Source organism: Leptopilina heterotoma, unplaced genomic scaffold (assembly GCF_015476425.1).
Source record: "Leptopilina heterotoma isolate Lh14 unplaced genomic scaffold, ASM1547642v1 Lhet_63, whole genome shotgun sequence".
NCBI lineage: Eukaryota > Metazoa > Arthropoda > Insecta > Hymenoptera > Figitidae > Leptopilina > Leptopilina heterotoma.
The window spans coordinates 2,867,817-2,884,203 of record NW_025111149.1 but is presented as its reverse complement, the minus strand read 5'-3'; the positions used below and the strand labels follow the sequence as shown (position 1 = coordinate 2,884,203).

Sequence of the window (16,387 nt, the reverse complement as noted above, 5' to 3'; positions counted from 1 at the left end):
ATCAGTAGCCATTTAGTACTAAATTCTAAATATATATATATATATATATATATATATATATGTTTCTGCATTAATGTCCTTATCATTTTTGAAGAAGAGTCTCTTGAAATATTTTTTATTTTCGGGTGCTTACAGTTTTTTGTGCGTGCTTGAGAAATAAAATTATAATAGGCGTTTTTACTATACTTTTATTTATTTATTTAACATATTAAATTATCTATTAAAAAATGAATAATTATATATTTATAAATAATTAATAGTAAAATAAAGAATCAAAAAATCTTCTTGAAAACAAAAATGTTATGTCTGCAAAAAATTTGACTATCTTTTACTATCATTTCCGGTAATTCGGAATTTGATTTATTTAATAGTTAAACTTTTCTCCTTGGTTTACTAAAAGCTTTTGCTAGTGGAATTTTTTTCTGTCATGTTGATATAAAACATTACGAGTTTTTTGAAAGATGATGAATTAGCGTTATACGACAAGTTACATAGTGACAGTTACAGAAAAAAAAATTGTTTCATAAATTCAATTCTTTTTTTATTTATTACTTTGAAACTTAATATTTTTTTGACAATTCATTTTCAAATAAATGTTAAATTACAATATCGTTCACTTCAGTTTATAGTAATTTTTGAAAATATCGAAACACAAAAAAATATTTCGTTTATTTAAATATTCAAAATACGAACATTTTAATGTTCCTAAAACAACAATACAATCTGTTGAGTGAGTTTTAGAAATTCGATTTGATTTTATAAATTTATATATTAATAATTTTTAACTCTGAATTGAGAGAGTATATTAATTTTTTTCAGAGTCTAATTTCAAATAAAATAACGCAGTTTGTAATTATGATATATAAGTGAATTGAGCATTATCTTATTAACAGAATAGGAATTCGCACTTGAAATATATAGTGATTGTATATAATTAGAGAAAAAAATATAATAATAATAAAAAACGGTTCGTGAAGTCATCGCAATATCAGGAGATAAAAATACATATATATGAATCTGGGCGTGTAAACTTTTTTCTTAGAAATTCTCCTCTGTTGTGGAATCATGAGTCATCACTTGAGTGTTAAACTCAAGACAACATTCATTCATTCATCCATCCATTTAGTGTCCTCATCTATAGTAGATGTAGTACACTAAATTGATGTATTATAAATCACTTTTGTAATCAATTAAGTTCTATTACAACAATATAAAGAGAAAGTGAATTATGATTAGGTACACTCTCTAAATCTGAATTATAGTTGTTTTTGACTAATTGTATGGAGAGTGTTGAATTGTTTTTCTATTAAATACTAAAGATCTGAACAATTTTCAGTGAAAAACTAACACAGTTTTCTTGAAAGTAGCAAATTGATAGCAAAAACTTGAATCAAATTAGGATTTAGTTTTCTACTACTTAGTTTAATTTCTATTAATTTAGTTAGTAGAAAATTACTAATTGAGATTTAGGGACTCTTTTCGACTTCTTTTTTACTTTTTTCCAAATATTGCAAGACTTTTTCGACTGTTTTTGTATCTTTAATAGACTAAAGCAATTTTTTTGCTCCTTAAGGTCGATCCGAGGCCTGGAAGTATATAGAGTATATATAGAAGTATTAAGTGTTTAAGTAAATGTAAATTGTACCTAATGAACATTCTTTAAAGAAAGAATTTTGTTTAATGGAATAAGTTATGTTCTCTGCGTAAATATTTCTGTAAATTTCTGAAATAAACAACTGTTGAGTGAATTTTAAAAATATTCGAGGTTGTTTTCTTCTCACAGAAAAAAGGTATTGTTATTTTAACACTAATAGTGGTTTAAAAAGTTGTTTTTTAATGAACAAGAAATTTTAGCTTAGCAGATTTACCAGTTGTTGTTTGGCAAATAGTTTTGATTATCAGATATTATTTAAAGCGGTAAATAAAAATAATAATATAGATTAAAAATATTTCAAGTGTTCTTAGCAGTATTTCTGAATTTTAACGTTGAGGCTAAAATTATCTCTATTAATAATAATTTATTCTGCAGTGACATGAAAAAAATGCTTTGATACAATTTTAATTTTCCCAATTTTTAAAATATTTTGTTTAATAAGTACAGGCCTTGTCATTTTCCAAAAAATGGAGCAAAACTGTAAAAAGAGGGTACTTTTGACATTTAAGGAGGATGGTGACACCTACATAACCTCAAAAGTAAAATATTCTCGAAATTGTTTGTACAACAAATAAAAATATAATTAAAATTAATTTTATCATACTTTGAATGATTTAGTTATAAAATGTTAAGAAAACATTTATATTGAGTTAAAATATTTTAACAAATAATAATTTTTTAACATTCAATATTTTTTCTTTCAGCTTTAGAGAAAAACTACAATTTTTATCCAAATTTAACGAACAATAGCTCATTTTACTCGTTGAAACATTATCTATAATCGTAATCTTTTTAATATTGTTGAAAATATTGTGTTTAAAAAATATAAACAATTTAAATATTATTTTTTAAACAATTTTTTAACAACGTATTTTCAACAACATTAAAAAGATTACGATTAAAGATAATGTTTCAACGAATAAAATAAGCTATTGTTCGTTAAATTTGGATAAAAATCGTAGTTTTTCTCTAAAGCTGAAAGAAAAAATATTGAATGTTAAAAAATTATTATTTGTTAAAATATTTTAACTCAATATAAATGTTTTCTTAACATTTTATAACTAAATCATTCAAAGTATGATCAAATTAATTTTAATTATATTTTTATTTGTTGTACAAACAATTTCAAGAATATTTTACTTTTGAGGTTATGTAGGTGTCACCATCCTCCTTAACTTCAGAGCCAAAAAACTTTTTGAAGATCACGCAAAATTTTGAAATAATTTATTAATGGATCGTTTATTTAATGATACAGAATATAATTGAATTCTTTCATAGAATTTCTTTACAATTTTTAAAAATAAAATTGAATCTTGAAGATAATTTTTATTAAAATTATATGAAAACGAGAAAATAATTGAATTCCTCCGAAGAAATTTGTGATTTATGGAAATAATTGAATTTCCCCTAAGAATAATGTAATTACAATTTTTGAAAATAATTTAATTTTGAAGAAGTATTTTATTATTTATAAAGATAACTGAAATTTTGCCAAGAATTTTATTATTTATAAATAAGTTTGACGAGAATTTTTAAAAATTTTTGAATATGATTGAATTTTTGTAAAGAATTGTAACCAAGTTGAAGTCCACAACGTTGATCAACGAAAAAAATTGTTTACTTAGTAAATTAATTAAAAATGTGCAGCAATATTGACACAAAAATATTCAGAAAAAAAGATTGATGTTTATATTTTGATAATAATTATTTTACCTACCCTGTGGCAACCCTACTGACTTTTTGCTTGTAAATAATTTATCTTCAACTGATTCGAATTCAGAGAGTAATATTTAAATAAATCTTCGTAGAAATGTTACCAAAGAAGCAGATTTTTTCGTACAGTTTAGATTGAAATTTAAGCTTCGGAAAAAAAAGAATTGTACGTACGACCAAAATAAAGTTAAAGCATCGCCATACACTTTTAGTAGCCAATAACTTTCTCTTAGTGCTGAAAAAGTTAGTTTTGGGAGACAAATGTCATGAATTTTATACATATAAACACGGTTCTCAGGCGCAGTGTAACAGTTCGAGTTCGATCATTCTGGTTGTTTACGAGCTAAAATAACATGCATTTGCACATAAGTACGTGCTTGGGTTTTGTTAAAACTATTGGATGTAAGCACATAGGAATGCGAGTTACATCCTGCCTTTAACAACACGTATTTACACACGTATTTCGTCCTCTGGAGTGGAATGCTAATGAATTATTATTAATTATACGTATGTACTATCAGTGACTTTGTCCCGATTCGAGTCGTGTTCAATTTTCATCAAACTCGAAAAAAAGAAATTCTAACTCTATCAAGCACACAGTAATCTACGAGGTATTAAGAAGTTCTGCACCTGAAATTCAAAACCAAAAAGATTAAAATAATCCGCATATTTTGGATTTATTTTTTCAAAAGTAATAAAATTCTTCGTAGAAATTTAATTATGTTCAAAACTTTTTTTTCAAATTCTCGTCAAAATTTCAATTATATTTATAAATAATAAAATTCTTCTCCGAAATTCAGTTATTTTCAAAAATTGTAATAAATTTCTTAGCAGGAATATTTTATTTTCAATATAATTTTCATTATATTAGGTACTTGAATGAATTCAATTATTTTAAATTATTTTTATAAAATTCTTCGAAAGAATTTAATTATTTTCAAAAATTTTGTTACAATTATTTTTTATGAGAATTCAATTGTTTTCAAAACAATTTTAATAAAATTCTTTATGAGAATTCAATGTTCAAAAATTAAAAAAAATTCTCGTCAAAATTCAATTATCTTTAAAAATAATAAAATTCTTTGCAAAATTTCAATTAATTCAAAAAGTTTTCCTCAATTCAATGATTTTCAATATCTACTATTTTAATAAAATTTTTCAAAAGAATTCAATTATTTAAAAAAAGTAATGTTGATAAAATTCTAAGCAAACATTAAATTATTTTCATAAATAATAAAAATTTCACAGGAATTCAACTATTTACAAATTTTTTATAAATTTCTTCGCAATAATTCAGTTATTTTCATAAATAATAACTTTTTTTTACAAAAATTCAATTATTTTCATGAATAATAAAACTCATCATAGAATTTTAATTATTTTTAATACAATTTTAATCGAATTCCTCAAAAAATTTAATAATTCTTGAAAATTTTATTAAAATTCATCGAAAAAATTCAATTATGTTGATAAAATTCTTTATGATAATTCAATTTAGAGAAACATTCATTTATTCAGTAAATTATTTATTTTTGTATTTACATAATTGAATTCTCGTAGAATGTTCCAATAAAAATTGATTTAAAAATGAATATTAATGAATATATTAAAAGCATTATATTTTTTTGAAGAATTTTAATAAAATTTTTGAAAATAACTACGTTTTTCGAAGAATTTACTTAAAATTGTATCAAAAATAATTGAAATCCTGTACAGAATTTTATTAATTTATGAAAGTAATTGAATTCTTGCAACAAATTTTATCAAATTTTTTTTTAAATAATTGAAATAATGTAAAGAATCTTATTATTTATTAAAACAATTGAATTCCTGCCACGAATTTTATTACATTTTTTTTAAATAATTGAATTCTTTTGAGAACTTTTATTAAAATAAAATAGTAGATTTTGAAAATATTTGAATTTCAACGAATTTCAACGAAGAATTTCATTATTTGTGAAATGTAATTTAATTCTTGCAAAAAATTGTTGAAGATTATTTTATTTTTCTAGAAATTTATTTAAAATTGTATTAAAAATAATTGAAACCCTGTGAAGAATTTTATTATTTGCAACCTGGTCTAGGAAAAGGGACCTTACGTGTCAAAAAATCATTTTTTACTTTTTTGTTGATTCGGATAGAGTTTAACAGCATGTGATTGTTACAGAATTCAATGTTAATTTTTTCGACCACTTTTCTCTTAAAATATTAAATAAATTAACGGTTATTATGGCAACCATTAACATGGCAACGGTTGTTATGTTGTCTTAAGACTTAAGACTTATAAGACTTAAGACATAAGACATAAGACTTAAGACCTTCTTATACCGAAGTTAAGTCTTAGGACTTAAGACCTTCTTATACCGAAGTTAAGTCTTAAGACTTAAGAAATTTTTTCATTACTTGTATATTTTTTATTTTGATACTGTGATCCACGGTGAAGAAAATAAGCCTAACTTAATTAAAAAATATTAATATTTAAAAAAATTAGAACTCTCTAAATTTGAATCAGTTAAAAATAACTGATTCAGAACAAAAAGTCAGTCACTAATTCAAATAGTAATATTTCTACTGATAAGTAGTTAAAAATAACTGATTGTCAGTTAAAAATAACTGAAGTTTCAGTAAATATTTTTTTGACTGATTCAATTTGTCAAGCTTAACTATTTTTTCTGTTATTTTTTACTGAAAATTAGTTATTTTTTCACTGAAAATCAGTTATTATTAACTGAATCAGAAGCAGAAAGTCAGTCACTGATTGTCAGTTAAAACCACGATTTTTAACAGATTCAAATTAAGAGAGAAGGGTTTTTCTAAGTTAAACTTTAACTTCTGTTTTCTCGAAAACTTGTTTTCACACGTAAGGTCCCTTTTCATAGACCAGGTCACATTTATGAGAAAATAATTGAATTCTTGCAACGAATTTTATTATAATTTTTGTAAATAATTTAATTTTTTTTCAATTTTATGGAAATCTAAATTGTTATAAAACATGAAGATATGAATTAGTCCGAGTCGAAGACTCGGAGTTATTTATATCTTCATGTTTTATAATAATATTCTTATAAGTTGTTGAATTTTAAAAATGTTTGAATTTAAATGTTTTAAAGAATTTTAAATCCTTTGGAAAAATAATAATTAAATACTTATTTAAAAATGAAGTTATTGATGTTTGCGAATAATTTTACAATTAAAGAAATTCGTAAGTAAATGTAATAGAATGTTTTTTTTAAGCGTATCCATTATAATTTTTAGAGTGAATCAGAATATTCTTTAGGAAATAAAATCAGGGAAAAAGTTAAAATCTTGTCTGCAAATCAGGGAAAAGTCAGGGAAAAACAAAATTTGATACCATATACAATAATAATCATTGAATCAATTTGATATCCTTAGAAAAACTTTGTATGCATTTTAGTGAAGTCCGTTGAAATGAAGATATAATAAATAAATTTTCCCGATAATAAATGAAATTGCTTAATTTTCCATAAGCACTTTAATGAAGAACTGTGTATGCATTTTAGAGGAATCCGTTCAAATAAAGATTACTCTTTTCAGATTGCATAAAGTATGTGTAAATAAATCAATAAAATAAAGTTTCCCGATAATAAATGAAATTGCTTAATTTTCCATAAGCACTTTAATCGGAGAAATATTTTATTTCTATGACACAAATTATCTATTATAATAAGTATATTCGTGACACAGTGTTATTGATTTGAAACATGACCCCTGATCTCTTATCGTTTCACATATATAGAAATTAATTTGAGAAGAAATGCAGAATGCACAGTACAAGGAGAATGATAAACTGATACATTTTATTCATTACGAGAGAAATTAATCAGAAATGGATAAATAAATACGAAATACTTTTTTAAGAACTGCTTATTCTTTATTCGAAGTCCCGCTAATTTGAAGATTCTCCTGAATATGCGATATTCTGAAAAATTCACATTTCTGTCGAACAGTAGAATTCTGCAAAACTTATATATTACACTATACTTATTATACTACTCCTTTCTTAACGGAATTTATGTCAAGTAAAAGTTCAGAAAATTAGAAATCAAATGCTTATTCAAATATAATATTTATAGAAGAAGAAGAAAAATTGCGCCAAAAATTGTGCGGCGTCGTCATTTTGACAAAAAAAATAGAATGCAGCGATTTTTTTTTAAAATTATAATGAAAGTTATAATGAAGATTTTTATTCTATATAAAGAAATTTTTTCTCCTTCTGTATTCTTTAATTTCCGTTTTTTCGGACACGCACTGTTTCCCCGATGATTGAGATAGGCATCAATTTAGAATCGTGTCACTTTAACATAATAGGAAATAGAGCGAGTCTTCCTCTATTTGTCCTTGCGGCAACAAAGCACAAAGACTATTCGAAATAAAAGACTAAAGACTTCCTCTTTTAGCAATTACTTCCAAAGATAAATGTCAGCTTAGACATCAAAGTGACAGGATTCCTATGGATCGTTTCTGTGAGAAAGAAGTGCAAACATATGTGTACATAATACACACACAGTCACATTTGTAGAAAAAACAACAATTTTAACCTGATAGTAGATGTTTACTGCCTTGAAGAATGCTTAAAGACTGCTTTAATATCACAGTAACAATACAAATGTAACTTTAGGAATTTGTTACTTGGAAATTTCAAGTAACATTCCACATAAAAAAATTGGTATTAATCATTAAAAAATTGACTCCAAGTTTAAACCGAAAAATTAAAGATTTATTAATTCATATCCACAAGTTTTGATCCTTCAAATGAACAAAATATTTTTTATTAAAAATTGTAAAAGTAAATTGTACAAGTTTTTTATTTTTTATAAAATTATTTTTAAAAATTAAATTCGTTTGATAAATAATATAATTTATAATAGAATTTCAAATATTTTTAATACAATATAAATCGTCGAAATTTTTACGCACGTGGTGACAACATTTTTACTATTTTAATCGCGCAGTGTGTTTGAAAATTTACCTTTGCAATAATTTGTGTATTTAAATTTATTTTTATTTGAATGTCATAAATAATTAAAGATAAATAGTTTTTGACAAGTGTATAAAATTGTGTACTCGAAATGTATAAAACATCATCTGATTAAGTATTGTATTTTGACTCGAAAATCTAGTGTCTATTAAAAAATTAAAATACCAAGTCGTGTTTAGTGTAGTGGTTATCGTTCCGGGTTTCAAAGTGCGTATTCGTTAGGTTCAGGTGTTCGCGTCCCCCCTGCGTCAAATATTTATTTCATAAGTTTAAATTAATTCTAAGGTATATAAATACAAAGTCAAATATAAATATGTTCAAATACGATAATTAATTTTTTTCTTTTTTCTTTTAATTAGTTTTTCTCTTTTATTTGATAATAAGAATTTGATTAGAAATTTCAAATAATTATGATACACAGTGTAAATCTAATATTATTCTCGTAGTCAATTTGACTATTTTTTCCTGATTACATCGACTAATTTTCCTGGTCACTTTAACTATGCTTGAATCTTATTACTTTGACCAAGATTCTATAGTTGGCTCCTCTCGTAACTAGGAAACCTAGTCAATTCCTGGTATACGGGTCCTAGGCATTTTTTTCGGTGTAGAGAAGAAAATAAATATATTTCGTTCAGAAATTTAGGGACATTTAATTTAAAATTAGAAATATATACAATCTGTAGACGAACGTGTCTGTAAACGAAAACTGATTATAGAAATAAGAGAGAAAATTATATCACCCCGTGCAGAAAAATGGTGAGGGCCCCCGGCGGGGCCCTCGTGGATTGCCCTCTTGCTATGTGGAATCCGTAGGGGCAATCCACGCGGAGCCCTCGAAGGCGTGACATGCTTTCCCTCATGGGTGCCCTCGAGGAAAATCCTCATGGATTCCATATGGATTTTCCACGCGGTGCCCTCGTGGATTTCATAAAATGCCCTCAACTTTATTTTCAATTAAATTAATAAATTAATTATTTATTAATAACAAATTAGTCCAATTATTCATAAATAACATTCTTATTTAACAATTTTTACTTTTTTTAATTAAATCGTGACCAAAAAAAAAAAATCTGACGCACGCGGGAATTGAGCCTACGACCTACTGACTACCAGACAACACTCTTACCACTTTTTTTTTTAATTTTTTTTTATTTATTTTTATAACATCCATAAAATTGGTACAACGTAACGCAATAAACTACTCTTACCACTATGCTACGGGACCTACTTGAAAATTATTGCTTTAATGTAGGTGACTTGCTGACTTGCTTTTGATGATTCAATAAATTATTTATTAACACTAATACACCATGACAAATAATTAAATAGTTTAATAATAATAATAACAATATTAATAATATAATAATAGACCATAAATATTCATAAATTAATATTTTTATCATTTCAAGAAAAAAAAAAATGTCAAAACATTTGTGTTAAAAACACGTTTTTCATAGTTTAAAATCATTATAAACATTAATTTGTTGATGTAAAAAAAATTATTTTTTTTTGGACTTAAAAATTTTTTCTAGTTAATGATGTGGGCAATCCATGAGGGCCCCTCGCGTGGGCCCTCAAGGATTTGCCCTTAGGTAAGTTCATTATTTTCAAAAAAAGTAACATTAAATATTTGTGAAAAACGTGTTTTTCATTGTTTAAAATCATTATAAACATTAATTTGTTGATGTAAAAAAAATTTTTTTTTGGACTTAGAAATTTTTTTTAGTTAATAATGTGGTCAATCCATGAGGGCCCCTCTCGTGGGCCCTCAAGGATTTGCCCTTATGTAAGTTTTATATTTTTTAAAAAGTAACATTAAATATTTGTTAAAAACGTGTTTTTCATTGTTTAAAATGATTGTAAACAATAATGTTTTGTTGTAAAAAATATTCGTTGTTTGGACTTAGAAAAATTGTTGAGCAGGGCATTCATAATGGCTAAGAGCAGGGGCCCTGCTGGTGCCCTCGTAAATTTCCATAACTTTGTGATAGGATTTCTGGAAAAATGTCACTTAATGTTTATTTTAGGTGCTTTGAAATGTAATTTAATGCAATCTGAACTAAAGTTTTTTAATAAAATTTTTTTTTTAAACTTAGATAAATTTTTGAGCAGGGCAACCTTAAGGGTAAAGAACGGGGCCCCTGCTGGTGCCCTCGTGGATTTCTCCTCATGGATCTTCCACGAGGGCCCCCAACGGGGGCCTCGGAGCTGTGGGGCTCGAACGTGGCTTTTTCCACACGGGACGTGTTGAGTAAAAAAGTGACTAACAATATAAACAAAGGAATTATCGTAGGATATTCATCGACTATCCTCTTATTATCATACAATACGCTTATGTCACTGTCACACCTGGCAAATTAAAATATGTGGACGTCCACATGAAAAGGGCCCATATTGTTGGTTCCAGTTTTCGAGATAATCGCAATTTAGTAATTTTGGAGCAAAATCTTAATTTTTTTTTATTTTTTATTATCAATCTACATGTTTTGACAAGTCGAATCATGCGGTTTTCATTAATTTATCGATAATTTAACTGTTTGATTTCATTGGTTCTTTAGAAAAATGAAAAGGGCCCATTTTGTCGGTCATTTGCAAAAGTAATCCGCATTTTAAAAATGGAGGTGTGGAAAAATTTAAAACCTCTTGATTTTTCATCTTTAAAGTGTCCTGGACTACAAACAATTATTATCTGAATAACTTCCCAGAAGAACCAGAGATATTGATGTTGGAGTCTTTTTTTCGTAATTGTCGAAATGAAAATTTGGATATTGCGTCAATTTTTTCATAATAGAGACTGTCAAAAAATTTCAAATAAGTTTAATATCTATTCCTTTTCTTCAAATGACACAATAAAATTGTACCTAATCATTTATCTTGTAAAAAAAATGGTTTTTTAATAGAAAAACTGTCCTTTTTAGAAAAGGGCCCATATTGTCGATTTTTCGTATTTTCAAAATTAAGAGGGGGGGATGGTTTTAAAAATTTAAAACCTGTTGGCTTTTTATCTTCAAGGTGCCCTGAACTGGAAACAATTCTTATCTGAATAACTTCCAAGAAGAACCAGAGATACAACAATTAGTTGGTATCGCAATCTTTAATTCCGTTTTTCTCGAAATGAGGTTTTTGGCGTTCTAAACTTTGAAATTCCGCAACTCAGCGAATTTTGAACCAAAAAAGTTCTAAGACCACTAAAAATTTTCCAAATTTTGCCAGGAATACGCCCATATAGATAACTCCAATAGTGCCAAAATGGGCCCTTTTCATGTGGACGTCCACATATATATACATATATATGTCTATACATAAAACACAAAAATATTGTGAATGACACATGTTTAATGAATGCATAATGAAAATACTCGTCTACACACAGGGAAAAAAATCAGAGAGAAATATTTCATTCTAGAAAAAAAAGGATTCGAAAATAAAATCATAATTATAATGATTTTTATTATTTTTTCTATTTTTAACTATTTTTCAAAATGGTACTATTTATTTAAATGGTATTACTTTTGTTAAACAGAAAATATACAATATATAAACGGAAGGAATTTGTGAAAGACAAGAAATTTTTCTAGTTTTTCTAGTTTCTGCTTGTATTCAAATTAGAACACACCCAAGTAGAAATGTCCGGAGTTAGGACGGAGTTAAACACCGACATGGTACTGACTCAGTACTGACCGTCGGTACTGACTTTCGGAACCCGATCAGTACTGGGAGTATACTGACTCCAAAACCGAATCAGTACTATGTCGGAGTTAGAAAAGTTCTAAAATCAGTACTGGCAGAAAACTGGCTTAACACTAAATCAGTACTGCGAAGGAGTTAAAAAAACAATCAAAATTTGTTATAATGTAATTAAACATTAAACATCGTTTGATTTATTAACAATTAAAATATTTGCAAAGATTTGTAAAAACATTATTCATCAACAATAATATCAAACATTTTATTAATTTATTATTAACTAATAGATATATTTTAATAATATAATAATAAATTATTATTAATTAATTATTTTTAGAATTATTACGTATTATTAATAATAAAAAAAATTTTATTTTTTAAAGCTGTATATATATTTTTATTTATTTATTTAACAAAAATTTTTCTTAAATAAATTTTTTTTATTATTATTTTAATAAATAATTGGATTATAAATAATAAATAAATAATTATATTAATAATTTTTACCATATTATTATGATGTATCTATTAATTACTACATAATGACTTGATAAAATGTATATAAGGATATATGTATAATAATTTTTCTTGAAATAAATATAATATGCAGTGGATTTATTATTAAAGCACTGTATATATCGGTCCCACAATTCAAAAGGAAGTTTATGCGAGATAACTCCCGAGCTTGCGTGGCTATGCGGTATGTGTATTCGACTTGCGTCCTCGAGGTCTAGGGTTCGGTCCCCCGTGCGTGCGATATTTTTCCGTCTTAGTTTTAAGTGTTTTGTGTATAATTCTTAACAGTGTTACATAAAGTATAAGTTTAAATAATTAATAACCAGTAATAATAATAATTTAGTCATTAATTTAAATAAATAAGATTTAAATAAATAATGAAAAAATAAGAAAAATATTTTTTTTAAACTTATTTTAATAAAAGGAATTCTAATAATTAATTAATAATAATTAATACTAATAATAATTATTAGTATTCAATAAATTACTCCCCATGCTTTAATAATTAAATAAGGAGCTTATACTGACCGCCGGTAAAAATCAGTACTGGACAGCGTTACCAGCCAGGGTTTTCCCAGTACTGACTTAGTACTGGAGTCAGTACTGCAATACTGGCAGTCAGTACAAGATCAGTACTATGCCAGTATTACATTTCTACTTGGGCATAAACTGAAAGAAATTAAAAAATGTGTATAGAAATTTTAGGAAAGGATAGGAATTTTTATTATCGTAGGATTAAATAAATCACTCGAAAAATATTGGATTTGATGTTAATATTGGTTTTTTTTCCAGGATGGCTGCGGAAGCGGCGATTAGAAGAGCCGAACGCGAAACTCTTCGTGGCGTTATTCAACAATGGAATGCCAATCGCCTGGATCTTTTTGAACTCTCAGAACCTAATGAGGTGAATAATTAAACAATATTTATTTAGTATTTAATATAATATTATTTAATATTTAATTTAATATTCAGGGTGGCTACATGTCAGTAACGTCAGGGAAATGACAGGAAAAAACATTTTTTGTCAGGGAAATTAAGGGGTCGTCCATATACCACGTGGACAGTTTAGGGGGAGGGGGGGTTCGCCAAAAATCCACGATTTTCCACGAGGGGGGAGGGGGGGGGTCAATACAAATGTCCACGTGGACACAAAAGTTTAATTTTATATCTTTTTTTTCTTTATATTCAACTTTATTATTAGATTATTATTAGATTGTGATCAGACAATATTTGTAATCCGAAATTTATTTAACTGTCAAAAAAACGCCAAATTCTTTTTTAATTTATATTACAAAATCATTATCGTAAATGCACAAATATGAATATATGCAAATTTGACAATTAGGAATACAAAGCAACCTCTACAAACTCTTACAAATTCTAAAAAAAATAATTTCTATTATTGTTTATGTGAAGGCTCAAAGCTATTGGATTTTAGAAAATTTTTAGATTTGTTACAGAAGAGATTAAGTATTTCTACTAATATAATAATTGAAGATATATTGCTGCCAAAGTCCTCTCTATAATATTAAAAATGGTATTTACCTATTTAATATTTTAAGATAATTTAATCTTTATTGAATTTTAAAGAAGTTTGTTATAAAAAAATTTAAAGAATTTTTTAATTGTATTTCTTATTAAATATCTTTTTATTATTCACTATTTTAAAATAAAAAACCCGATTGTCCACGTGGACAATCAGGGGGGGAGGGAGGAGTTCGTCAAAAATCCACGATTGTCCACGAGGGGGGGAGGGGGGGTCAAAAAGTGTCTAAAAAGTGTCCACGTGGTATATGGACGACCCCTAAGAAAATTGAGATTTTTTTCGATTTATTTTCAAAAATTGCGACTTTTTCGACTTTTCTTCCAAATATTGCAACAAAATACCATATTTTTTAGTATAAAATGCAAATTATTTCTATTTTTATAGTGCAAAAAATAACTATAAACAAATCTTTCAAAAATTATTTTTGAATCATTTTTCAAAATAATTAAATTTAATAAAAATCGTTTTAAATAATTGAAATTTTGTAAAATGTAATTGAAAATATAATTAACTTTTTTTCAAGTATTTTGTTGCAATTTTTGAAAATCAACTTTTGATGAGTTTTAATTCAAAATTTTGAAAGTAATTGAATTATCAAAAATTTTAATGAAAAATCTTCAAATGTAAATTTAAAAATGAAAATTAATGAAAATTATCTTCTAGTTTTTTAAAATTCAATGTTTTCAGTATTTTCAATTCCATATTTCCAAAAATACAGATATATACAAAAAATAATAACATTTTAGAATTATTTTTAACATTTGGGAGAAAAAAATCATGTTCTAAATTTTTAATTAAAATTCCTCAATAAATTAATTTGTTTCTTTAAATTATACAAAAATTCTTTTAAGAAATTCAATTATTTTCAAAAAATTACATTATAATATTTTTAAAAACTAATTCTTAGAATTTTATTGTTTTATCATAGTTTTTTAAGATTCAATTATTTTTCAACAAAGTAAATAAAAATTGATAAAAATGTACTTTTTTCAATTTTTCTAAATTTCGGAGAAATCATGGTCATATTATAAATAAAATTCTTTAAAAATTCGATTATATTTTTATTTATATTGTTCAAAATTTCAATTATTTTTAAAAGTTTTTATTAATTTGTATTTAAATACAGTACAGGGTTGCCACAAGTCAGGGAAGTCAGGAAATTCAGGGAAAAGTCAGGGAATTTTATTAAAAGTACTGGGAAAAATTGAATTTTTAGAATTTATAAGAAAATTATGAATTTTTGTTTTTTTTGTTTGAATTTAAATAGAAATTTTAAGAACAACTGATTACAGAAATTCAATTATTTTTAAAAGGGATAAACATCTTCGCATAAATTCAATTATGTTGAAAAATGTTTTAAAATCCTCGTCAAAATTTCAATTATCTTTATAAATAATATAATAAAATTTTTCTCCGAAATTCAATTATTTTGAAAAATTTTAATAATATTCTTGGCAAAATTTCAATTATTTTTAATATCTACTAATTTAATAAAATTTTCCAAAAGAATTCTATTATTTAAACAAAATTTTAATACAAATTTAACAGGAACTCAATTACTTGCCAATTTTTTATAAATTTCTTCGCACCAAATCAATTATTTTTAATTTTTCAATACAGAGAATTGAAAAAAATTGTTCTAAGAAATTCAATTATTTCGAAAAATTTAAATAAAATTATTTTAAAAGCTCTATTATATTATAAAAAATTTTGACAAAATTCTTTACAAGATTTAGTTAATAAAATTGCAATTTTAATAAAATTTTCCTATACAATTCAATTATAATACAATTCTTCTTAAGAATTCAATTATTTTCACAGATAATACATTTTTTATGGGAATTCAATTTTTTAAAAAAATTTGAATAAAATTCTTCGCCAGAAATCAATTATTTTCATGAATAATAAAATTTTTCTTGAGAATTCAATTATTTAAAAATATTTTGATAAAATGCTTTATAAATTTGAAAAATTATAATAAAATTGGTCATAGAATACAATTATTGGCAAAAATCTTTGTAAAAATTTTCAAAACAATTTAATTATTGAAGAAATTTTATTTAAATTCTTTTCAAAAATAAACATTTTCACAGGAGTTCAATTACTTAAAAAAAATGTTTTTTTTTTTAATTCTTTGTCAGATTTCAATGATTTTCAATTTTTTTAATGAAATTTCATTAAAATTATTTTCAAAAATTTGTTTCAAATTTTGAAAAATTCAACTATTTAAAAAAATTTGAATAAAATTCTTCACAAGAAATTAATTATT

The 16,387-nt window shown here is 25.0% G+C and overlaps 1 protein-coding gene across 8 annotated transcripts in view; it reads left to right on the top strand.

Annotated features, from left to right (window-relative positions):
* LOC122509831 (afadin) overlaps positions 1 to 16,387 on the top strand; it is a 156,765-nt gene that overhangs the window by 43,933 nt on the left and 96,445 nt on the right. For all 8 annotated transcript variants that reach the window (XM_043624095.1, XM_043624099.1, XM_043624093.1 and 5 more), the window contains exon 3: positions 13,365 to 13,476. In XM_043624095.1, the coding sequence (XP_043480030.1) occupies positions 13,366 to 13,476 (111 nt within the window). In that variant the 5' untranslated portion in view covers position 13,365. The remainder of the gene's footprint in view (positions 1 to 13,364; positions 13,477 to 16,387) is intronic.